Here is a 27,417-nt window from a genome sequence, read left to right as displayed (position 1 = left end):
GTAAACCCTGGCAACTGCTGCGAGCCGAGATGCTCTGAAGGTCTGTGGTATTACAGCAGCGATCGAAGACTCATCTGTGGAGGCCGCGACCTTTCACACACACTGCCAGTGCAAGGCGATGTTACACTAGAATGAAAGTCGTGCATATGCGACATGTGGGCTCTCCCCTGGCACTCCAATTCAGCATGATCATTGATATCAACAGCAAAATAGAGCACAGGTGTAAGAGCTGTGCAATGCGTGCCAGCCACTGACCTTGTCGCCGTCTGCTGTGCCCCGTGGCTGAATCTGAAGCTGCTGTGGATGAAGCGTTCTTCACGTTTGATTGATTTGGTGGTGACACTAAGGGATCACATACACAATAGGAAAGCTGGCCAACACGGATACATAAATTACAAACAACAAACATTAAATAGGGCAGAGTAAAAACCACAGAAAATGAGAACATGCAAGCATTAAATAAATACATGAAAATGCATGAATTCGTGTTCTATGCATCCAAAAATGTTTCCAAAACATCTATTCCAACTGGTGTATTTAAATAAAAGAAAACACAGGATAGGTGTAATGTATTTTCTGTGCATGATTTGACTAATAGTTCAACACAACTTGTTTAGTTATAAGTTTTGCTGTACTCTGGACTAAATGTAATTCATTCATGGTATATTTACGTAAAAGTTCATCTTCTCTGCAGCTTTAACCACATAAACATGTCGGCTATCAGTAACTCAGCACCACCTAGTGGTCATAACAAGTAGCGTGGAAGATGGAAATGTCATACAGCTTATGTTTTAAGTTTTTATTATTTTTGTATGTTTTCTAATTACATAAAAAGGAACAAAAACATTTGAAAAGCAGACCTGAAACTAGGCGAAACATATGAGGAGTTTAATCCCAAACAATTTGTCCATTAAGGAAATGAAAGACTAGAAACAACTTGGCCTTCTAGAAAAGAGCAACTTGACTTCTTGCTGTAGTTGGGAGTCATTTTTTCACCACTGAATCCAAATATGGAGGCTGTGTGGACTTTCAAAATGAATATCTGATGTTTAGGGATTCAACATTCATATATTCAAATGACCTAAAGACAAGTAATTACACAGTACAGCAACAACCATAAAAAGGAACCTCGACCTTTTGAACATTTTAAGCCATAACATGTTAGCAATGCTTCAGGAGTACAAAGAGTATACATTACAGATACCTCAGAGGAAAAAGGAACTCTGATGAAGGTACTTTTCAAGGGTGGCAACAAAAACAAACTCCCTCAATCTCCTCAGAGCTTTCACTTTAACAAGTCATATCAAAACACTGAACTGTACACAAGAGGATTTGTTTTCTGTTAAGATCCTGAAGGTTTGTTGCCTCTGAGAGCATCTCTGGCATGTTTCATATGAAGGCTAATGAAAAACTCTAAATATCCTGTTAGAAAAATTCATCACAGTAACTCAAACTGGAAAGACTGTCTTCAAGACCTTTTCAGATCAAATGAGTTTTTCAGTGTAAGGTAACCACACTTCTCTTAGCTGTTATGACCATGGGACAAACACTGAAGCCCCATGCTTGTAGTTTGTCAGCGAAACCAAATTATTTATATTTCACAAACTTTAAATGACAGAAAGTAAATGTAAGGAATTTTCTGCTGGGGTTTTCGGAGTGTTATCTAAATAACATATCCCAACTTCAAAGATGCTCTGAGAAGCTTAGACTTGCTGCAGTGTTTCTCCTTAACAGAACTTAAACAAAGGTTGTGGATTTATTGAGATTTCTGTTTTTGGGCCTTGTGGAAGGCTACAGTGCACTGTCAAGGCGGCGGAGGAGGAGGAGGATGAAGAGCAGACTATTAACCATGGGTGGTGTCGTCCTCCACAAAGTCTTTAGCCTGCTCGGCTGTGATCACATCAATGTGACTCACCTAAAGACACACAAACACACACAGTTAATGACCAATCAATGCCTCCATTTTAGCTGCTCTGACTCAGCAATAACTACAATTGTTATGAAACCTCAGAAGCTGGAAGACAAAATATTTGCTTTGCTTTTTACCAACGCAATTCAGCAGAAGACAAACCTACGTGGGAGGGGACAGAATTGCCAGCAGTGTCTGTTCACGATCAGCTGTACTTTACATTAAACAAAGACTCTCCTGAAACATGCTGCTTTCTTGGACAGTAAATCAGGGAAAAGAGATCTGTGAAGGCATTAAAGGGACAGTAAAAGGCATATACATGGTGTGTGAAACACCCGGTGGTCACGTCTGTGTTAAAGGTGAACTGGGTGGTGGAATTTAAATTGCATAGGAACGGAGTAGAAAAATTTTCAGCAAATGCAGCAATATGGTTCTAATTCACAGAAGCTGGCTGTGGTTACACTTAGAAAATTAGAAACTTTTCTTAGAAAGTGAATGAAACAGCTTGCCAGTGGGTTTGAAAGGTACATTATTTTTTTTTAATAATCCCCCAAACTACCCCATTTATCAGAGCCAGAAACTGTAAAAAAGTAGAAACTTTCAGATGATCATCCGACTTTTTCATGCGCTGCTTTTATTTTAGTGTAATTACCCAAATCTAAGCTTAAAATTGGGATATTTCACCAAAATCACTTTATTCTGCGATTTGTTTCAAAAATTGTAAAAATAAATCAGCTGCACTGACAAAATTCTGTGCTCTTTGGCACAACCATGAGCAACGTTCACGTAACAAAATTTCAGGGAGTTTTAAGGTCAAGTGCAGGCTGTTTACACAGAGCAGAAAGAAGTATGGAAACAAATGAAAGTTTAAAGTAGTAAAAATAGTAGTAAAGTGTGTAAGCCCAGCATTTTTTTCAATTTTTGTCGAATAAATAGCCAAAGAAATGGACTAATCATTTTTTATTTATTGACTGATGGCAGGTTATACTGCACAAAATTCACTGTTGTATTCTCCCTCCTTCTAGCCATGTCTGTGCCGTTTCCATAGAGGTGCAGGACTTTATACTGCAGTGAAAAATGAGCCCAGTCAGTAAAAATATGACAGGAGACACCCACAAAATGTTTGGGGCTTAAAAATAATCATAACAAGAAAAGATTTAACGCACCTATAAACAAACATAATGTATTGCATCAACATATTAAAAGCTCTTTGTATGAAGAATAAAAATTAGAGATTAACTGGAAAAAACTTAGTAACCAACTGTTGACCCAAAGGTAAAAAATTTATATAGAAAATGCAAATATATATTTACATAATTTTTGACCAGCACTGAATTGATCACTTGTCACTAAATGGCAGCGATAAGAAAAAAGAATTTTCAATGCGTTGAATTTGTCACTCAGCTGGATAGTTTGTGTTGCATATTCATCTCAACTTATTCGGCTCATTAACTCAGCACAAGATGTGGAATAAAGCAAGATCGTTTGACTTTTCTAAGAATGTCACGGCAGTCTCAGAGCAGGACAGAGATGGCTGTGAGCAAACCTCCTCAGGTAAGATTACGCTTGTATGATCCCTGTGGGTAATTCAGCAAATCCTGCCCCTCAGTAGAAATACAGAGATTTGAAGGGAAGGCCTCACCTTGTTTCTGAATTTGACACCGTAGAACTTGTCAGCGGATTCGAGCAGCTCAGGCCTGAAGGTGGTGGTGATGAACTGAGCATGACCTGCCAGTTCAACAATCATGTCTGCAACATGACACAATGGAAAATCTTTTGATTTTTATACAATATATATTTAATTTCAGTTGGGCAAGGAGGTGGGAAATAACAAGAAATATATATAAAAGTATTTTGGTGACTACATTTGCTAGTGGACAGAGAGAAAAAAGTAACCGAACAAACAATACCATAAAAATCTGAAGAACAACATCTCTGTGATACTGTCAATCAAACTAAGCTATACACATTTTTCTTGCTATTAGTTAATCTAGTTGATTCCCTAATTTTCTCTAAACTTAAACCAGTGCTTTACCTGAGACAGCCTTTCGGTGCTGAGCGTCCAGAGCCTGGTCGATCTCATCAAACAGGTAGAAAGGAGCGGGGTCACACTTCTGGATGGCGAATATGAGGGCCAGAGCCACCAAAGACTTCTGACCTCCGGACAGCTGCTGCATCTCTCTCATCTCACCCTGCTTCCCTGTGAACGACACCTGCAGGACACACAGATGAAGTTAGATCGTTGAATCACACCCGAAGTCACATTGATTTTCACTGAATGATTTCATTACTGTTAGACTCTGTTACTCAGAGGACAGATGAGCCCTCTGCACCGTTATGCCAGCTTTGATAACGATCAGGATAAATTTAGTGTGAAGACAACTGTGTGTTACTCATTGCATGACCAACTTCACCTTGGTTCTGCTTTGCGGGGAAGGATCTAATTTTCAATGACTTTTTTTTTTTATATTTCAGAATGAACGCTCCTAATGCTCCTTAGCACTGAGTGTGTGAAATAATCGGCAGACTCCAAGACCAGAAAGGCTTTGCGTACTTATTGCATTTTCTTAATATCTGCCAGTGCCGATACGGAAACATTTTCATCATGAATGCATAATTTATGATACACAAATTACATTAAACCTTCTGAATAAAATGAGTAAGTGAAGAAGACGCTGACCCTGATGCCGACTCCAGTGAACTGGTCCACTGAGGGAACGCTGCTCTGTGATCCAGAGCCCCTCTCACTGTCTGCACCACCTTCTCCCTCATCCTGAGACTGGCTTCCTTCAGCGTCACCCTTCTTCATCACCAGCGTAGCTTTGCCGCCTGGCACTAGTTTCTGGAAAACCTCGCTGAAGTTCTTTGACACCTGAGAGGAGGAAAAACATGTCAAAACAGTCAGTGAATTTCAGTCATAGCACTCTCTTTAGCTGTGCATTCTAAGAGTAGAAATCAGTTCATTTCAATGTACAAACAAACACGCTAAAAGAAAAGCATATCAATACAAATGTAATAAGATGTATATTATGTAAGTAAAATATTCAGAGAAAAGGCTCTTTATTGGTATAATGTATTTCCATGAGCACTCAAATAGTTTCAGAAATAAAACTCATGCTGTCTTCCATTTTCATTGTTTTCAGGCTGCATACTCAGAATATCTGGTACCAACGTAAAACTGACTTTCATGGCTTTTCTTTCCTGTTCAACCAGCAGCCTGCATTCACAATCCTACAAAAGTAGGTTTGACTTATCTTGCCAAACAATGACTTTCATTATGGATGATAGATACTGATGTCAAAACACGAGGACTGTACATCTGCCTGAAGACTTTGATCAGAGTGTGAGGTTAACCTGTTTGAAGGTAAGTTGGATGGCCTCATATTTGCGCAGCTCCAAGACGTTCATGAGCTCCATGATGGATTTGTAGCCACGGTCCAGCTCATCCTGACGCTTGATCAGCTTTTCTTTCTGCTCAGAGAAGTTGACAAACTGGTCCAAAGCTTTCTTGTTGACATGACTGTACTTCTTCAGCTCCGTGTTGCACTGCTCCAGTTTTCTGAACAACTGTTGGAGAGGGGGCGAGAGGAAAGATTACATCATGAGCTGCAGGTGAGATCAGACTGCCAGTCTATCAGTGTCTTCAAAAGGACTCTAAAAACAAAATTGTTTACACAGTTTAGTCGATAATGTAGCTTTTACAGGTATGATTTTTTCATTCGATGCTTTTCCATATTAAGATGTTTTTTTCACATTACCAGTTACTACAGCTAATTTCCAATACATTTTCTAACATGCATGCCCGTCAAATAATCTACAAAATATAAACAGAAAATATTTCAAGTAAACGACTGATGATTATCAACACCTCAATGTAGAACACACATTGAGCATAAACAAAGGGTCTCTATTCATGTTTACAGACTAACAATTTCAATTAAGTTTTTCAAACAAAATGTCAGTTGTCAAAAAGAGAGCAAGGAAGCATTATTCTGAGTACTTTTAAAGCTCAAACTGCACTTGCACTAATTCAGATCCATTATGCATTTCAGAAAACTATTCTGCCAGTTCCTATTCATATCTGAAGATGACATGGCCTGACTAATTAGGAACCAGTTTGGTCCTCCTCAAAACACTCTTTCCAAAGTCTCAAACTATAAATTCATCCATTTGAATCACTAATGACCAAGGGAACATGAGCAAGTGCCATTATTACTTGGCCCACTCATCCACTTCTGCAATCAATGGCACCATCTTGCCCCTTAAGCAGTGTCCGTGGAGAAACATTAACTACATGAAGTGTTTATGGGAAAGTGTGAGGCTATTTTCAGCACTGTCAAGGAAGGGGGCTGACACACACATACATAGACACACACACTGCACACACTCAGACGCTTATGAAAGATGCAGCCAAGTCCACTCAATTCACAGTCTTTGCTCCCAGAGGCAGCTGGCTGAGAAAAAAAGAAACCAGACAGAGCACTAACTAGTGTCTGAGTCACCGGTGAGTGGGTGGGATGCGATAGCCTCGGGCTCGATTCCTAAAGAGACCTGGGCCTAGCTGTACGTATATGTGTGCATATCCCTAAATGTGACTCAGGTGGTAAAACAGGATGCACAAAAAGCGTGCCCTCAATGGACTTACTTAATTATTGGTAATGCTGCTGTTGTTATGTCTTCAGCATCAAAACAGAATGCAAATCTAGTCCTGCTGATCTGCTGACCGCATTGTCAGCCACAGAATACGGTCATTTTAGCAAAAAGAATCTCAGCTCAGCACTGGGCAGCTGAACGACAAAGTTAGTTGCTAGCAAGTGAACATAAAGGAGCATTTAGAAGCTAAACAGACAGATATTTCCCTTAGGGGTTGGTGGACACAAGATCAGAGAACACAGAAGAGTTTGGATGTAAATACATCAAGCAGAGATAATTTGGTGCATGTATGGATAGGGAACTGCTTGCATCCGTTCTCACATTCAGCCTATCAAATTTATAAGGCAGTGATATGCCAGCGTTGTTTACAGTTACAGACCTAGAGTGGTTCAATAAAGTAAAATAGTAACTTATTACTGCTTTAAATTTTTGGCCGAACTATAGTAGGATAGATTTTAATTGAGATAAAAGACAATGTCTATTGTAATATATACACTCTCATGAAATGACAGCGCTGTTCAGTTCATGTCTAAATGATGCTGGTTGTTGACCAGCAGAACAAGGACACTTAAAAGCCAGGAGCAGACATGTAACATCATTAAGTACTGTGTGTACCTGTTTAAGAGTGAGCGTCTGGTACTTCTCAAAGGCCTCCTGAGGCAGTGAACCGAGCTCTCTGATTTTTTTCATGCACTCCTCTTTCTTCTTAAGCAGCATGCCCTGTCTGTTGGTCATTTTCTCCAGCTCCTTTGTGTCATGGTTGATGGCGTCATTCTGCTCTTTCTCGATGTTCTTCCATCGCTCCATGCTCTTTATGTGGTCCTTGATCTCAGCCTCTGTCTTGTCAATCAGCGTGTCCAGGTCTGGGGAAGGTGTTGGAGGAGGTGAGAAGTGAGATGTGATGAGTTTCTGTGCATCATTGCATGCATATAATGGATAAATAAATGGACACAAAAAACACAAGGGATTCTATGGTTTTCAAAGTTATATAATTTTAACAAAACTAGACAGTAAAAACATCTGTGACTTCATCTTTGTAGAACAGCTAGAATTACTCTACTAGTCTTCACATACTTTGTCAAAAATTACTAATCAAGGGACTATTTCTCCAACTTTGTTATAAGAAAATGACAAATGAAAATCACATTTCTACACTGAATCACAAATGGTCAACTGCCAGTAGTTAAGAACAAGAGATTGAGTATAATGCCTACTAAAGAATAAAATCATGCTGCGATAATGTCTTTAATTAGTTAGTGCCAGTGATGAAATATGAATCCATGCAAATGAATTCTGTTTGGGAATAAGTGCTTTCTGATTACTGCATTCTATCAGCCTCATCTGAGTCACAGCACCACGAGAACATTTAGACAACTGTGCGACCAGGCCGTCTGTGCAACGACATATCCAAACTGTGAGTCAACTACATCACAGCAATTCTAACCATCTGTTGGTACAACCATCCCCATGACAGCACTCTACAGTTTCTGCATTTATACTCTCCACTGGAAACAAATTGGTCTTAAAATGTAATCCAAATATCCGAAGATTCATTTTGAGATCCAAATACTCTGACCCCCTCCCCTCCACCACCAAATACTCAGATATGCGTCATTGTTTGGGCCTGAATATCCGGAGCCCAGAAATTACTATTTGGGCCAGCCATAGATGATATATGAGCAAAGATCAAAGATATCAGATTAGAAAGGTAAGCTGTGTTATAATAAATGCCTGTAAGGTGTCTAACCCAACAATATGGTTCTCAAGTAGCAATAAGTACTACTTCAAAAGTTGCTATACGTTTCAAAATCATTGTGTTTACAAAAGCCTTCTGAACCTCAAGCAGTTTCTTAGAATTTCTTTCCATTCAGCATAACGTATCCGAAGTCTCAGAATTTTTGTCATGTTGCTGTTGGTTACCGGTGAGTCACTAATGGCTTCACGCTTCTGCTAAGAAGTGCAGACATTCTGGTGTTTTTATAATACGGTTAGTGCAAAGTAAATTTTTAAATACGACACACAGAATTTTGATTAAATTAAGATTTTACAGTCAGAATGTTGTAAATCATATTACTCTGTTGGTTTCTCTGACAGACTGTGCAATTTTAAAGATAATATACCTTTCAAATTTGCTGGTTAGCTTTGCTGTTCAGAAAATTAATATTTCTTTTTTTCTTAAGCTCACAGTAAAGCTGCATTGCATTGTGCAGTCTGTCAATTCTAAGAGGCAACTAAGTAATACTACCATGACAATACTAGCAAGAGCTGTGGGAACATTGTGAGTAATGCTGCATTTCATTCTGTTTACCTCAAGGAGAGATTTTTTGACACACCAAAAAAAATAAAGTGTGATTGTTCCAGAGAGCAAATAATATTCAAACATACTATACTACTACTATGACTTCATCTCTTGAAAAGTTGAGGCATACACTTACAATTAATTCCAACTAACCTACGGGCCAGTGGGCTGTGTTTTTAAATTCTACCAGAACTATCTTGTTGTGTCTTCAGCACAAAACGTACCTTCTGATCGAGCCAAAGTCTCTTTGACACGTTTGTTGATCCCGTCAAGCTCAGATGTTGTGGCCGTGAGCACTGTACCTCCTTCAGTCTCTCGTAACTCATTTAGTTCCTATGTTAACCCAAATGAAGAAACATCAAAACAGAGGGTCTTGCAAATTCAGAAACCCTTATTCTAACTTGAAAGCAGCAGAATCAAAGACCCAAAAGCCCAGATTTCATTGGATTATATTAATTGATTAATGCAGCATCAAAATTATTCTAAATTTACTGATTTTGTGCAAGCAATGATTACATTAAGAATAACAAAAAGAACAAACATAAGTCTTTCAATTATGTGACATAAAAACTATTCTACAATATGAAATGTACAACATGTTTCCAGGCTGTTGAAAGGGACAGTTTACCTGCTCCACTTGGTCAAGACGCTTCCGTAAGTTCTCATTGAGATATGTTTCCACTCTGGTCATAATGCCCTCCAGTTTGATTCTCTCATTCAACAACTGTCTGTTGTCCTGTGAGAGGAAAAATAAATCAAAACACAATGCTTACTAATGTGAAGCCTTTGGCGTGTGTAAACAGGACTTAATCACATTCCAAGCAATTCAACATCAACAAGGTTTTTTTTTTTCTCTCATTTTGTGTCACTTGGAAGAGATCTGCTGCATGAAATGAAACTGTCAGATTTTAATAGTTTCTGCCTTCAACAACATCTTGACTGTCTTAATGTGACAGCAATCATCATTGTTCAGTCAACACAGCTTAAAATTGATGTAAATAATTACATATAGCTATTGTTATCTGTAAATCACATATAAAGGATGTTTGTTGCGGTAAAATCTTACAAAATACTACACAAACATCCCCTTGTGTGCAATAAGTTATGTCCAGGCAAATGACTTACACAATAACTCATAAGTACATAAACAAGTATTATGTCACAGGTAATGTAATTCAACTATTGCCAGCACTGCAGAACCATACATGAAAGGCTACATGTTGCACAACGACTGCAGGAATGGATGAGAGTTCATTGAGGTGAGAGCTGAAAGCAGCTGGCAGTGAAAGAGAAAAAGGGTTCAATGCTGGAACACAGAAACATCCCACACACAGTTGTTGCCAGCTACTCTCACCTTAGTCAGATCATTTGAATACAGAAGCAATGAAGGAAAAGAAAACAAATGTAGGCAACAGGCCTATTCTTTGAACTACATGTAAGTGTGTGTGGGTGCACCCACTATTTCAGCTTCAACAGTGCATGACTAAAAAAAGGTTTCTGATGTCAGCATCAGGGCTCCAATAAAAGAAAGCTCCACCCATGGGACAAAGCAATTTATTGCTTACATCATCCCATTGATTTCAGTTCCCAGATCTAAAGTAATAATAAAATTTATCTAAAATATGGGAGAGTTGGGAACTTATCTACATAAAGTAATACGAGAGACTATGTTAAGCGATTAAACCTGAGTTTTACATTAAGAATTAACTGTCTCAAAACTATGTTAGAACTACTCTTGAATTATCAGTAAAACAATGATTATTTCAAACTCTATAATTAATGTTGTTCTCATAAGACTTTTAAAAGTTTGGAATAACTACTGCTTTTTGTGTTGTAAATGAACTCTCCTTGGTCTTCAGTTGCCAATGATTCAGGGCACCAGACTGTCTCACTTAAACATTTTTGTCACTTAAACAAAAAAATTAAGTGGAATAAACTGTACAGACAGGGCTGCACATTGGAGTAGTGGTTAGCACTTTTGCCTTGCAGCAAGAAGATCCCCGGTTGAAAACCCGGGCCGGGCCTGGGATCTTTCTGCATGGAGTTTGCATGTTCTCCCTGTGCATGCGTGGGTTTTCTCCGGGTACTCCGGTTTCCTCCCACAGTCCAAAAAATATGCTGAGGTTAATTGATCACTCTAAATGTATGAATGAATGAATGTGAGTATGATTGTTTGTCTGTATATGTAGCCCTGTGACAGACTAGCGACCTGTCCAGAGCGACCAGCGACAAATCTAGCGACTTTTTCTGCCGTTTTGGAGACTCTCACAGGAAAACTCGGATCATTCTGCAGTTACTGTCCTCAACAAGCAGCAGGTGCTGCTGTGAGCTCCTCCCTGTCCCAAAGCACAGGCTGTCAGTACAGTAACCCTGCAGCAGTCCCAGTGTCTGATTAGAGGAGACCCACATCCATAGATATGAATCCATATCTATGCCCACATTACCCCCCGGCCAGACGACAGATGAATCGTGCATGCGCAGTCACTACAGATCCTATCCAGACTTATGGAGCGGAATATAATTGAAAATGTTTCTTCACTGTCATACTAAAATAAACCACAGCATTTAGCCTCTAGTTCAAAAACATATTTGGGTGTTTTATAATCACTTTTTGGTCTCTTCCACAACATTATTCCTCTCTCCTACAACGTTGATTACAATTACATGCAAACTGGGAAATATGCAAATTGGGAGATGATGTCATTTAGCGACTTCTAGTAACTTTTAGGACAGCCAATAGCTACTTTCCTTACTGAGGAGTTGGCAACAGTGCCCTAGTGAGGATAAAGCGGAGTATAGAGAATGGATGGATGAAACTATACAAAGATAATATTTTTCTGTCCCTAATAGTCTCCTGACCTGTTGCAACTGACGAATTTCGTCGTTGAGGTCATCGACACGCCTCTGATCCTCCAGGCTGAGCTGAGAAAGCAGGTCTGTACCAAGCTCAGCCTTCAGCGACTCCCTGGTGGACTCCATGGCATGAAGGCTGGCCTCCAAACTCTGGAGACTGCGTTGCTGGAGAGGATTAACAGGAAGAATGAGTTTTACATGAGTGGAAAGCACAAAAAGAGAATGCTGTGAACAGTCAGAGGTCAAACAAAGCAATAGAAATATTTAGAGACTGAAAAATACAGTCTGATCTTTGTGACCTTCAACTCTGAGCTTACATAAAAGGTTAACTCATGATACTGAAACAACAACATTATAGAATCACCTTGGGCATGAACGTCTTCTCCGATTGCTGCCTCTTCTCTTTCAACATCTTCATTTCCGACAGAATACTGTCTCTGGATGCCTTAAACTTTCTCTGTTGTGTCTCGATCTGCTGCATCTGGTTCATCAGTTGGTCGATCTCATTGTTGATGCGTGGAGGCAGCGATTAAGGAAACATACTTCACTGTTTATTATGGATGAGCATTATAAGCTTCACGCTTTGTTTTTTTCCTTATATTTTTCATTCCCCAAATTGATGTGACACAGTGTCTATACAGCTGTCCACATTACCTCAGTAAAACTACTCAATGTGACTGTGCTGGATTTACTTTACGCACGTTCACACTGTTGAAACGACATACGACTCTTTGCATCATCTATAGAGCACTACAGACAAATGAATAAATTTAAAAAAAACTTCAGACATTGGGTTCCATTCTGACAAACACAGGATATCCAGGATGTGCAGCAAACAAACAGCATATCAAATGTTTCATTCGCATTCTCCTTTAACACCCTCTGACACTACTACTGACTCTACTGGCATCAGTAAAGAAAGTGCTTGCAGTATGCAATATTTGACAGGGTAAACACAAAATTCAAAACCACAGCAGTTGCCGGAGTAACCTCAACAGTTCTGTGATCTGTAGCCGTTCAGTAATCAGTTTGTCTTTACGTTATGTACAGTGAACCCTCCATTCAAAATATCAATGATTTGTGAAATTGAGTCACTAAATAGCAACTTGCACATATGTGATAAAAGAACAACTCTTAAGAACATAAGTCTATGTTTTACATACTATCCTGAGTTTGTCTAGTTTCTATTAGTGTCAATGTCATGCTTTTCTGCTAATTGGTTTGTAAATTATAATTAAAATGATCAATTGTGTAATTACCATGATTAAAAGAAGCTAGTTTTTAAATAGTTAGCTCTACTCCATCCCTAAGCACTACTGAGGTTGCAGAAGCTGTTTTCATTTGAAAGAAAGTCAAGGGCCAGCTTGTAGGCTTTTTAGTGCAACACAGAACGCTTTAATAATAACTGGACTTCAAAGGGAAGATGGTGTCATAACGGATATCAAGGCAGAGGATTAAGAAGGGCTGCACATACTCATCATGAAGTTAATTTAACCGACAGCCTTATTGATCTTCCAGGACTGCAACACTCCTCTGGGTCGCTTTGGCTTACCAGGACTCAATGAACACGAAGGCCAATCAATCTGCTGAAGGGCCACTGAAAGTCAGAGGACTCGTCTGTCCACCAGAGCAGACAGAAAAATAGATCGCTTAAGACCATCTAAAACTTTCATGAACGTTAACAGCTGATATCAGTTTGCTAACTGCTCTATATTAAATGACTTAAAAAAAAAAGAGAAACCTGCATATATCTACAGAGAAGGCCACTACTTTATGTAGTCACAATGTATGTAATCTCAATACTTATGCTGCAACATGGTGGCAAAATGAAGATGGCAGCTTAAAACAGAAAGGATGTGTGAAGTACATCACTGTAATCTCATGCTTATCAGCAGGGCAGTGGTGGAGAGGGAACAACAAGAGGCTTTTAAATAACTGATCTGTTCTCTGACTCACTGCTGCAGGACTGGAGGATGAACACCATGTCATCAACACAGCTTCCTCGCATATATACAAAATCACCCGTTGCACACGTTAACCAGCACACACACATTACTGGCTGTGAGTGAGAAGCTATAGCTCACCACACAGGTGTGAAATACGCATATAATTATACCTGTGCGGAAGTGACCATATTTAAAAACCCACTGTACATGTGAACACAAATCCCCTCTGATCCACTTGTTTGCCTTCATAGATTGTCCAGCAGTGAGTCATGGCTCTGACTGATATAACCCAGCATACACTAATCTTTCTTGACCTGCCTAAACCCCATCACTGCACTCAAGTCATTTTCCTGCTGGTAGCGACATAATGCAGATAGATTTAATCCACAATTAAAAGACAGGCTTAGCTGTATGACTTCACCCTATAATTGAGAGAGGGTGTTATAACTGTTAATAGAGCTCCTGAACAGAGGAAAGGTTCCTATACACTGCACACTGACAAAGGAACTGAAATATTTCCCCCATCAACAAAAGATGATGGTTCAACATTTGATTTAGAAACTAATATTTTCTAACACAGTAGCAAAAAAGACCGCTCAAGACTGTTTTCTGCATCTCCATTTCACTAATAGTAGTGCCTATACTTGATCAAAACTGCTCATTTATGTCAGAATACTCCAGACAACAGCTAGTTGACGTTCACTTTGTAATGGCAACCATCCTTAAAATACATGCAAATAGTGAAGTGAAGCATTTTCCTGGAACTAGCAGATATGAGAAACTCATTTCTGACTAACTGTGTTTATAGAATTCATAACAGTATTTCAAAGTGACAGAAGCCTGTTCAGTTTAGCTAATCATCATTTCTAAAATGCAGAAACATTTAGGCCAATGTCATAAATTCTTCTGTTTTTTTGGTATTCCTATGTGACTCAGCCCATTTTGCTAAAACCAATAAATCTCAAAAAGGGAAAAAAGAAATGTATCTCTGGTGAAGCGGTCATTTGGTGGCGCTTTTACAAAGCTGCATGACTCACTTTCCAGTAAACTTATTCCAAACTCATCCACCAGAAAGAGAATGAATAAACTCTTTTTGATCTACTTTCAAACACTCATACATTTCATCTTCACGAATATTTCAAAGATGTCTGCGACACAACTAGCCATACGGGCGCTTTCTAAAACTTCTAAATAACTCTGTAAAAGTTACTTTTGCTTGTCCTCCAACTTCAAAATAGAGAACAGATGGAGCCCACATCTTCCTGTGAGCATTAGTGTTTTACAGTGATGAACAAACTTACTACGTGTTTTAATTGAAAGGATATGTTCAATGTTCCTGCGCAGGTTCTCATTAAGCTTGGCCTCCAGCTCGCCCAGCTCCTCCTCAGCCTTCCTCATGTCTTTCTGCAACTCCAGGCGAGACTTTCTGGTATCGTAGTAGCCTCCTGTAAGAGCTCCACGGTGGCTCACTTGGTCACCTAGAAGATTACAACATAATATACGGAATGTAAGGTTACTATAGTATTACCCTCAGTGTTACAGAGGCAAGTCAAAACTCCCGCTTTAGTATGTTATCAAAAGACGCTTCTACGTCTTTTCACATTTGTGGCGAAGAGTGTGACTGTAAGCATGATTCGCACGGGGTGGAGAACTAAAATAATTACATTGCAATACTCATACTCAACATTTTTCACAGTCTGCAGTTGTGTGGATACTCTGCACAAGAGGTTTTAGAACAGAGAACAAACAATTAAACACCTTTTTATGAAACTACAAGAGATGAAACGACAAGAGATGCATCACACCATCCTGCAAATACTACAGATTCAGTCAGTAGTGGACGTAAGTTATCCAAAATCAACAGTTAGAAAATGACCAATGAGACTGGTACGATATCACAGGTCAGCTTACCCTCCAGAGTTATACAGTCCATGGTGAAAGCTCTGGCCAGTTGCGTGGAAACCTCCATGCTACGACAAATCAGGGTCTTCCCAAACACATGTTTGAAGGCCTTGTCAAAATTGGGGCTGTAGCGCAACTTGCTGATCATAGGGATGGCATCCTTAGGGGGCAAAAATAAGTCAGTTTAAACATGGGGCAAATACTACACATTTCAAATAAAATCTGCCTCTAGAATGGTAAACAATAGTTTGGTAATTGTTGAAAAAATGAATGAAGTCATTAAGATTTTGCGACCCATGAGATGATTAAGTAAGAGTGATGCAATTCATGGATGGTCCTTACATTGGTCTCTGGGTAGGCGGTGTCTCTGACATCCAGCTTGCTCAGTGGCAGGAATGTGACTTCTCCAGGTAAGTTCATTTTGTTGAACTCCATGAGGATTTTGGTGCTGACTTCGTCAGTCTCCACGATGTGGTAAAACAATCTAAAAAACAGAAGTTGTCAGTTTTAATACGAATCATGCCTGTAAACAACAAATCAGTTTATGTGAAAAGCAACATATATTTATTGCACCTACATCCTACAAGTAGACATTGAGCTCTTTTATGATTTCTAATAGAGTTGCCACAGGACGGTCCTAAAGAACCGTTCAGTGGCAGCTATTTAGATTTCGTCATATCCCCATGTATGACGGCAATAAAGTTATTCTAATCTATTCTAAAGACATGAATGAAACTGCTTATAAACCCCAAGTTATGTGGTCTGCTGACACTACAAACACAGCAACAACCCAATGCTACATAATATTTGTAACCAATCTGCTAATTTTCTATTCAGCACCTTGCTGCTTGTACATATTTGCACAAGCTTGTAGAATGGGGTCACCGCTGTTTTTAAATCAGCCTGTGTATTTCTGTAGATAACTTTCACACTCATGTCATTGGTTTGACAGTAATATGTTTACTAAAGAGAAAACAGAAGGGGCTAGCAGTGTAAATAAAAAAGTAATCCATACCTGGTACCAGCAGTCACCTCTACACAGGTGTAAAAGGCGGGCTCACACTCAAAGTTATTCATGACGATGCCATGGTAACCATTGATAACATGCTGGTTGATGCCCTTCCGACGGAAATGTTCCAAAACTTTGTTAATGCTGTCAATACCATTAAGGATGGCCTGGAGGACCACAAAGGAGAAGAGGAGTAATGAAAACATTGATAGTATACAACAACTATTAAATAACAGAATTCAATCATGAAATAATTATACTGAAAGACAAGACAATGACAGATATTATATACTAATGTAACAATTAATGTAAAAAAAAAAATGAAATTAACTGAATAAAAATACTCTTCATCACAAACAGCATAACAGACATGAACACAAAAAATAACAAAAAAACACTGCGGGCTAGACAAAACAGAAAACAAAATGTGTATTATCTGGACATTGTTCAACACTAAACCTTACTTTATACTGAAAATATAAAATGTGAAAGAGGACAGTTAAAGTCCATCAAAGGTTGGAAAGGAGAGGATTCGGGCAGGACCAATGTAAGGAAAGTAAATGCAGGACCTTTGTCCACAGAGCTCCAGACAGCCTCCTTCCATCTCAGCAGACATTATTCAGAAGTGATATTTGATTGATGTAAATGCCCAGAAGAAATGACTCGATGAGGCAGAGAGGAGTGAGTCATATGTAAATTTAGCTAGCTATCACAAGGTGCCAGCAGCGAGGCAGATGAATGATTCCATTTGATATACCTAACCTGACAACTGCCTGAGTCACAAAGTGGCTCACAGTATTCAGGTGGGCTCACTTCAAGAGTGAGGCACTCTTTTACTTGGGATTTGATTTATCTTCACTCGCCCATTTCCACTTCCACGTTTCATCTGCAAGTTAGGTTTAATTAATGTAGACCAGCATGGCAGGTCTACCTCTGGGTTACAAGTGTCATCCCAAGCAGAAGGGAGATAAGTGCAGGTATGTCTGTGTGTAAAGTGATTAGAGTGGTGCCGTAAATTTGTGTTTCCAGTCCTTCATTTCTGTGCTCCTTTATACAGACATATCTTTAACTTGTGTCCAGACGGAAGCATTCGGTATCCCGTAGTTCGATTATGCAAGTCAATAATTATGCAGTCATGCACAGTGACACAGACCTTGCCGGTTGCTGCTCTAAGGAGCTGCTGCTTCTTCTCCAGGTCCTCTCGTTTGGCTGCCAGGGCCTGCTGTTCTGCGTTCTCCTCACGCCACAGGTAGCTGGACAGATACAGACAGTTACACACTGTTAGACTTATGTCACCGAAAAGGCTGAAACCAAACTGTAGCCATGATACTCACAGAAAAACACCCGAAAGTAACATTGTACCAAAATGGCAATCTACTTTAGAAATATTACTGATGATAATTTATTCCTAAATGCTTATAATAGGAAGAGCCTGCACGTTTGGGCTTGTGAAGACATTGTAAAACTGCTCTGTGCTACACAATGGCAACCATTTACACTGGAGAAATTCGGCCATACATGTACAAGCCAGACGCTGATTCCAAAGAAAAAGTATCGATACAGAAAGTCCAACCCTGCAGGTTGACAAGATTGGTCCCTTTGGTTTGCTATGTACGAGATTCTGGGATTTTGTGGTTTTCAGGCTGTCACTGGAACTAGGGTTGGACCTGAATATCCAGGTCCGACTCCTTGATCATCTCAAATTAAATACCATCAAATGCAAACATTGAATCAACAGTGTTTAGTTATACAAAATAAAGTGTAGTACACCCACCTGACTTTCACATTATGTCTAATCTATTTGGCTTTTGTCTTATTTTCTCCTCGAGTAGAACATATACTGACTCAATTCCTATGAAATATGTGCATTTAAATAATCAAAACAATATCGCTTTGACCAGACGGTGGCCTACAGTCAACTAGAGGGTACAGGGTGGATTAAAAATCAACCACAAAATTTCCATTAAATGATAGCAATACTCATCTTAGGAATATGAGTTTTACTGAATTCAAGGGTATTCATATTTTTAAAAAAGATCCTGCGCTCTTAGACTTGAGGCAAAATACACATTATTAGTTTTGAGTGTGTTGGAAAGGCTTGAATGTGAATACCGTCTTTGTTGTTCAAGAAGCAGGGGGCTGTACACTATATTTTCACTACTTATCTGCAGCACAAAGAAAGACCTTTTAAATGCAAAAACAAATTCTGGAAGCAGAGGTCTGAGGTATCATCCTCTGTGTTACATAAATAAACCTCATTGTTAAGGTAGACTGAGAAGACTCAGTGACATTCACAGCCAACAATACACTGGTATGTAACTAAAGGTTGCTGAACAGAAACAGCATATTGGCTTAAAGGAAGAACAATTCAACCTTTCAACTCGATGCAAAAAGCAGGCATGACTCACAATTCATCTAAATCATGTGGTTCTATACAATGCAAAATTAAATACAACAAAAACAATAATTAGTTCAGCCTGAGACTGGATTTAAAAACTGAACTGATGCAAGGTCAAATAGAAGTCTCTTACTTTCTTTCACTCTGCAGTTCATCCTTCTTGTTCTTCACTTCATAATACTTTTTGTCCAGCTCCTCCACACGGGTCTTGACCTCATTTAGATCCTGATCGAGTTTCTGAAGAAACAAGTTGAAAGTGGGTCAGACAAACTCCTCTGATAGGACGCCACATGAAAACTGCAGAAGGTTTGTAGAAGTCAAATACAATACACCACAAAAATTCTGAAATACAATCTGGAATAAACTATAAAACATTTTACAGGCTCTTCCAGTTACATGCACAGGATCACAAACCACTACAGCAACCACACATAGATGTGACATGAAAAGAGAAGCGAAGAGCTTACATATTCAGGAAATAATACTAAATGGTCATTTCAGCCAGTTACAAAAGATACTAAAACAGAACTCTGTGTGCTAACAGCAAAATCTCTTAATGGAAAAGGTTGTCTTACATTGTACTGCTCGAGGTTCTTCTCCTTGTTTGTTTCCGTGTCCTCGAGGTCTTTGTGGATGGCTGCAATTTGCCTCTTTTTATCATTAATGGCCTGGTCCAGAGACTTCAGCTCTTTCTTGATCCACTTGTCCCTCTCCTCCTTGGAGGTGAACTGGCTACCACGGCCTTGCTTGGCATACAGATCTGTCCTCTCCTGAGTAGCTTGGGCTAGTCTGAAAAGAGATGGAACAACACAGGAGATTACAGATCTGAACTAAACCACAACATCAAACAGGAAACCCCATTAATCATTCATCTTAATCCTATTCATCTTACAACAAATTATGCATGTGGATATGTGCAAGAGTTCACAACCTTGTCAGTCATTAATTCCTCATTTCTTTACCCTTCTCTGCTGCTTCTGCTTTGATGAGTTACAGTCACATAAGACAGTGCATAAAAATATAATGTATGATTACAGTTTCCTTGTTATCCAGTGACACAAGTATCATAGATTTGAAAGGGCACAGGAGTGGTTTATCTGAAGTGTTTGTCATGTTGTCCCTCCTGCCATTAAGGTATCCAAATGTTTGCATGTTGTGTACTTCACAAGAGAATTCATAAATCTCTCACATGTGTATCCACCTCTTGATCCCTTGCTATCAAAATGTATTCAATATGTGATGACTGACTCATCGGGTTATGACTGGTCAGTCACCAGCTGCTCAAAGAACCGTAGCTGAGGATGAGTCATCCCTACCTGGAGATGCCTCGCTCCTCCTTTTCTTTCACCATGTTGAATTTGGGTTCGGTCTCCTGCAGCTCTTTTTGCTTCTCCTCAATTTTTTCCAGAAGCTTCTGACGCTCCTTCAGCAGGCGTTTCTGGAAGAGCAGGCACATTATTTTTCAATAAATCTTAAAAATTAGAGCTCTCTAAAGTACAGAAGAGATAGCTAAATTTGGAAAACAGTGCTGAGCAATAAGCAATTTTCAATAATTATAAAAAAACATCCCTATAAAACAATGATTACCTAATAAGTGATTTAGGATAAATGTATCTATTCTTGGAACATCCCTCAACTGTTAAATCATCTTATTACACTACAGAAACAAAGCTGTGCAGCTGATAAACGAAAGGCCAAAACAGAGGACACATGCATTGTTGAAAAGGTAAAAACAAGCCATCATGAGGAGAGTCACATGTCCCAAAAATGAGAATACTGCAGTGAACAGGGATCGCACATTTGTGATTTAGAAATGGGTCAAATTTCAAAAGGTGGTTCCACATTACAAATATGCAAAAGATCCATGCCAATAAAACAACAAACTTCTTCCTGTATTAAAAAATGTGCAGTGTCAAGCTGCTATCACTAACACTCCAGCTCACAAGAAAGTCTCTTGTCGTAACGCTGACCTAAACCATAGCAGCAATCAATCCCATCTGTTGTTTTAGCAATTACTGACTCTTTTTTGTAACTAGAATCAAACTAGTTCTTAGCACTTAAATATGAAAAAAAGTGATTTACTATTTATTATGTGGCACATAACAGCCAGTAAAACCCTGGTGTTTGTGTACAGAAGAAAACTTCAAGTTTTCTTTAGCAAAGTGCCTTTTCAGCATCGTATCTTTCACCCTGATCTCCCCAACAGCAGACCTGCACAGACTACTAATCTGGACAGACACATTTTTTTGTTGGTTGGCCGTTTTCCCACAGGTATGGAAAGCAAATCTCTCCTTTTTCTCCTGGTTTGATCAGCCACCTCAAAGCTAATCAAACCAGGCCCACCCACAGCTAGTGAGGCTTTTCATTTTGCTCCAATAACTTTTGGCTGGTATTACGCCAGCCGTAGCCAGGTGGGCTTAATCCAACCAACAGCCAGCATGCTGCCTGGGACTCATGGTTCACACACACAGACTGAGCCAATAAAGCCGTTATGTATGATTATCCTCTTCAAACTCACACGTGCAATCAAACACACACTCAACACGAGGCCATATGGAGAGTGATCCATGCCAACCCTGCACACAAAACCCCATGCCAGGAACAACGTATAGTGGAGCTGAAGGCAGAGAGGCGAGTGCTGCCTGTGTTTGGTTTCTCAATTCATTTCACAGGACATCTGCACAAATGGGCTGGGTGACATGCTTCAAACTGACAACGATAAGGATATTTTACATATTTCATGCCAGCAATATATAATAATTGAAATGTTTCGCACAAAAACCTTTGTTCCAAAACGATGGCACATCCTAAACAAAACCATTATTCACCAATTCTGGCAGCTATTATTGACAATTTTCTGCCCATTAATAGCATACACAAATACGGACATGGCAATCTGAGACACTCAAGGTCAAGGTGTACAAAAATCCCTATTCCAAAAGTAAGCACAACACAATTTTGGTAAATCAGAATTAGTTTGACATAACCTCAACAATTGGTCATAGCAAACAAAAAAAATGGATTAGAATTCATCAGTGGTGTAGCCTTTTCTGAAATGCTGTAGAGGGAATTGCATCAATTTTTTTGATAATGCAACTCTACTTGCAAAGTCTTCCTCAAAATTCAGATGACCAAATGGTGCACTCCTAATGCAAAAACCGGTCTTGCAAAGTTACTTAACAATTGAAGCAGCTGAGGACATAGACCAACCCTTCCAGCTAATAACAAGGTTAAGTGAAGCGGGGTGAAAGAGTAAAGAAAGCCATCCTTCTCTTCATACAGTGATGAAGGGAAACAGGGAGGGGGAGTGTTGTTGGGGCCGCATCACGTGTGCAGAGTGACGCAGATGGGAGGCTTCCGTACCCTCTGTTCGCTGTTGCCTGCCAGCTCGTCCTGCAGGTCCTTGGCCTTCAGCTCGAGTTTGGTCCTCTGCTTGATCTGCTCCTGGCGCTCGGCCGACAGCTGCTCTCTCTCCTCCTTCATGGCAGAGATCTTAGACTTCAGCTCTCGCACAACGCGCTCCGTCTCCTAAAGAAAGGGAGCCAAAATAAAGAAACAGGCTGTGAGATTAAGTTTAAATGCGAGTAAAAATAGGAACTTACTTGCTCTACATTGATTAAATGACGATCTAAAGCCACATGCTGTCCAAAGTGTTGACTACGTCAGCCTTCTAAAAGTGTGTCCACATTTACTAATTTATATTCTTTTTCACAATCTAATTGAATGTGACACCTACAATAAACTGCTTAGTACAAAACAAACTAACAAAAGACACAAGATGACATCAGATGCAAAGCTGATATACAAAAATGGCTTTTTATATTCTATGTGCATGTTTATCATGTCTGAGGTTTTCAGCAAAGAAAGCTTGAAAGAAAATTCAGAGTTACAATTCATTTTATCTCCACACAGTCAAATCCTGACAACACTATGGGGACATTAGGATTAACAAACTATGCTCTACCAAAATCTATCGATGTATAAAACGATAAGAACAATAGTGTTTTCAAATGTCTACAATTCTGGACTAATGAAAATACAACAGAATCGATTCAAACTCGAGAACACAAATATAACATTCAACAGTGTAATTTTGAATAAATCATTTATAACAAGTAAATATTCTGACACTTTGAATAATTCACCAAATATTCTAATACCATGTCAACACACCGTGATTATTACGACAATTTTTATTTTCACGTACCCTTGATCCCAGATATTGATGTTATTCTTTGTGATGAAATTCTTTACCTCTACTTTGTCGCGGGCATCTTGCTGAGCATCACGCAGCTGTCTGGATTTGTCTCCACAGGTCTCTCTTTTGCTGGACAACTGGATGAGACCAAAACACAATACAAAGTCATGGTACCCAACATGAAGAAGAAACTATATTTAGTGTACAGGAACACTACAACTCGATTCTTGTATTTGTTCATATTTAAACAAGGATCACACATTTTTCTACCTTCATACTTTGAATTAGGTGTCATAGTAAAGGTCTGGATATTAGTATTATGGCACAACTGCATTGAACTGTATATACATGTAGTATAATTAGTAGTAGGTGGTGTTACTTTCCCAAACTAGCATCAAACTAGATCACCACGCCTAACATGTTCAGTGTTTTACTTCTTCTGTACTTTGTTACCTCATCCAGTTTGGCACGGGTTTCATTCAGCTCCTGGTTGTAGATGGTGTACTCCAGAGCTCTTCTCATCTTGTCCCACTTCTGGTACTGAGCCAGCTCTTCCTTTTCATCCTCCAAGGTGTGCAGACGCTCCTCAATGTACTTCAGCAGCTCATTGATTTTCTCTCGCTTGCCCTCTGGAGAAAACACACATTAGGCTGTTCTGTGAAAACATGTAAACCATCCACTAATTGCACACATATTTGCTAGCATTTCTTGATACAAAATGATTTCACTGTGAATATTGTTCGCTGTCATGTACTACTGTCGTGCTAAATTGCAACAACAAAAACATAACAATAACAAGAGTAAATGTATGTTATACTGCATATTCATCCAACTTTTATATTTCACAACTGCTAGACGACAATACACATCATCTTCCCAACTTTATTTTCCAAATTAATTCCACAGGTTTTTAAAGTTACAATAAAGAATGTACCATACAGATTTTGGCTTTGGCTTGTTAAGATTTGAAAGATACCAATTATATATTGATGAACAGTGTGAAACATCTTCAAACATAAACTGAAGCATACCAGCAAAGTCACACATATTCAAAAAATAATTCATGGCAGTTTATGAAATCACATAAATGGAGTCAAAAGGTTCATACCGGTCTCCTTCATTAGAGAAATACTCTCTTCTTTGCGTTCATCGTACACCCGTGTCCCTGCCACTTCTCTCAGCAGCTTCAGACGCTGGGAGTCAGGTGCTGTGGCCATTTGGTTGATCTGCACAAAACAGTGAAATAATGCACCTGCGTGAACACTGTAATTTATTGCACAACACAGAACAAAAAAAAATTGTTCCCTACTACACAAATGTGAGGTTGGCACCTATTTCTTGCTCACCTTTCCCTGCTTGACGATGTAGTAGGGGTTACTGCGGGAGAAACCGGCACTCTCCAGAAGGTTCATGACGTCATTCTTACTGCAATAAGAAACGCATTTAGAACAACATGGAATCCCAGAACTGCAATTTCCTGTGATTACAGGGATATGGGCTGATTCACAGCAATACTTACGTCACCATCTTCTTGTCTAAGAAGTACTGGTCTTTCTTTGCACCAATAACGCGACGAAGGGAGACTTCCTCTTTGTCAATCTGGAGGGAGATTTATTTATCACTGCACAATTTGAAAATCACACACAGCAGCAGAATTGGCTGACTGTGCTGCAGTAATAGCAGGCTACATGATTACAGTTTCACACTCAATAAAAAGAATTTTGGAATTTTTTGCTATAAACATCCGGTTTTCACTATCAGAATAATAAGCACTGTGTGCACTGAAGGCAGGATGGTACAATCAGTGGTCAGGATAGTTCCAGCAATTTAGGCAGAGAATTCTATATGAAATGAACAACATAATACAGTAAAAATGCATCACTTCCACTGGGAGCTTAAAGCAAGGTTGCTAATAGTATAGATGTCCATTTTTTAATTGTTTTTTAGACTTGTGGTATAAATCCTGGTGTAAAATGGGCAATGGTAACCATCTCCAAAATTACTTAATAGCTAGTTTGGTTTCCTTGTATATTACCCTTTATTGTGTCATTCTGCAGTTAATTTGATACAAGCATTGTGAACAAATGAAACAAATTGACTGTCACACTACCATGAGCAGTAAAAATTAAACAGGACAGCCAGTGGTTTAAATGACCAATACAATGAATAAATTATTTATAACAAGACAGGGTATTATTTGAGAGGCTTACTGAAAGATCTGAAAAGTATTAAGATGAAAAGGAGCAGTGTGTCAGCAATTACAGTAACAGGATCAATACAAAGTGTTTGCCATTCCTACCGGCAGCCGGTTGTCAGAGTTGTCAAATATAATCTCCACAAAAGCCGAAATAACACGTGGACCAGTTCCTTCCTACAGTGACAGGAGGAAAAAAAGCACATTTTTTTTAATTGAGGAAAATCTTTGACTTTTACATTTTAGCCATTGTGCTTCAATCACAGACAGATATGCATGTTTAATAAGACATTTCTATACTACCACTAAATCATTTCTAATTTCTAAAACATAACCTGGGATTCTGTACTGTCTCTCACATATGCTTGTACTTACGTGCAGCAGGGCCAGGCGCTGTTCAGGTCGCAGGTGGCTGAATTCATCACTGAGCACAAACTGAATGGCTACAAAGAGAGAGAGAGGAGCCACAAATTTAGACAACAAGAACAACACAGAAGGGTAAATGTTTGACTGTAATGTGGCAAAATTCATTGAGGCTCACATACCATAGAAAAAGTTACTTTTTCCTGACCCATTTCTTCCAACTGTAACAAGGGAGGGGGAAAAATAACATCTTCAGTAAACCAATTTAGTCTGTCAACTATGTAGATGCATTCATCTCAGTCACAATGGAAATGTACCTCAAAGATGCAATACATTACAAAAACCATTAATATAAGGTTGAGCTGAACTCACCAATGACATTGTGCTTCGGACTAAAGGGATCCACCACAGTTTGATCCCTGTAACTTCGGAACCCCTGAATGATGACCTGCAGGAAAACCCAGAGACCACCATTAGCACACAACCACTAGCAATAGTACACCACTGACAAAATAAAGTTCGTAAATGAAATCAAATATATACATGTAGCACGTTTTAAAACAACCTGAGTTTACCTGTTACAATGACAGGAAACAACAAAAATGTGTGCAACATAGCAAAATGGATAGGCACACGGGGCAACAACAGTGCCAAACCACGTACTGTTTCTAACTGTAGGAATGCTACTAGATTTACCCTGTGCAACTTGAGTGTGAAACGCAGCAACAAATGTATTTATGATAAGCCGGGCATGAATTCCAGAAGGGCCTTAACTGACGGTAACTCAACGGGCTAGCATTAGTTTTCATTTAGGACCCTCACACGTATACATGCTTAACAGCAACATAAAGCAAAATAAGTTTGACAGCAATCGTGTTGTCAAATCTCACATGTATATGCGGTGAAATGTTGTGGTATTGTACTGCTTCACACAAAAGAAACGTTAAAAACCCGCTCATTTACCGTTAGCCTTGCAGCGCTAGCTTAGCATCTCGAGTAGGGAATGGGCGATTCAATTAAAATTTAAATCAGACAGCGCTAGCTAACTTTAGCAAGCTAGCTCCAGAATTTGTGCATTCTCTGGAGTGATTTCACTTTGCTCTGCAATTCAACTGACGGTACAATGTGCGCAAAGCCTTGGTATCCCCGCATTCATCCCTCAGTGGAATAACGTTAAGCTAGCCAAGTAAGTGTTAGGCCAGTGCTAGTCGGCAACACGCACAGGTCTAATGCAGTTAGCTTACCTGTTTGATGTACATGGCTGCCTAAGCGGGGCTTCTCCTCGACAGAATTTGGAGATAAAGCTCCCCCTCCACTAAACTGGAGAAGCCAGGAATTTAAGAACCCAAATTTGTCAATACAAGTTGTTGCATTCAAATTTTGCAAAACACTGAGGGGCTAAAAGAGAATAACATGGAAAATGGCGGCGGGGGCGGGATGAAATGGAGAAAACCATTATGTGAAAACGGGGTTGCCGCAACAAAGGTTTACTAAATAGTTGTTGCTGATATAAATGGCACCAAAGCAGACTATTACAATATCAGAGTTTTAGAAAACTATGTACATTTTCTCGCGGTGTGCTGTATGGTAACAAAGCATTCGACAAAGTTGCTATTTTTTCACCTACCTATTTGTACAGTTGGTACAGTCAAACTGGGTCTCCTCTGGGCGCCAAACGAAGAGTCTTCCTGTC

The 27,417-nt window shown here is 39.3% G+C and overlaps 1 protein-coding gene across 1 annotated transcript; it reads right to left on the bottom strand.

The window, feature by feature from the left end:
- Positions 1–784: 784 nt before the first annotated feature.
- Positions 785–27,164, bottom strand: smc3 (structural maintenance of chromosomes 3). The gene is made up of 29 exons (XM_051945746.1): positions 26,969–27,164; positions 26,097–26,172; positions 25,907–25,945; positions 25,737–25,804; positions 25,467–25,538; positions 24,687–24,766; positions 24,514–24,592; positions 24,276–24,393; positions 23,621–23,796; positions 23,224–23,304; positions 22,333–22,497; positions 20,286–20,407; positions 19,545–19,758; positions 19,103–19,206; positions 17,725–17,824; positions 16,578–16,738; positions 15,905–16,046; positions 15,572–15,722; positions 14,988–15,138; positions 12,079–12,232; positions 11,721–11,879; positions 9,490–9,597; positions 9,086–9,194; positions 7,178–7,425; positions 5,264–5,476; positions 4,590–4,781; positions 3,945–4,122; positions 3,552–3,658; positions 785–1,915 (listed from the first exon to the last, which is right to left on the bottom strand). The coding sequence occupies exons 1-29, from the start codon at positions 26,981–26,983 to the stop codon at positions 1,844–1,846; spliced, it is 3,654 nt and encodes a 1,217-aa protein (XP_051801706.1). The 5' UTR covers positions 26,984–27,164; the 3' UTR covers positions 785–1,843.
- Positions 27,165–27,417: the final 253 nt, after the last annotated feature.

Source organism: Acanthochromis polyacanthus, chromosome 3 (assembly GCF_021347895.1).
Source record: "Acanthochromis polyacanthus isolate Apoly-LR-REF ecotype Palm Island chromosome 3, KAUST_Apoly_ChrSc, whole genome shotgun sequence".
In the NCBI taxonomy this organism is placed as follows: Eukaryota; Metazoa; Chordata; class Actinopteri; family Pomacentridae; genus Acanthochromis; species Acanthochromis polyacanthus.
Note: the sequence above shows the minus strand (reverse complement) of the source record. Positions and strands in the feature narration are given on the sequence as shown.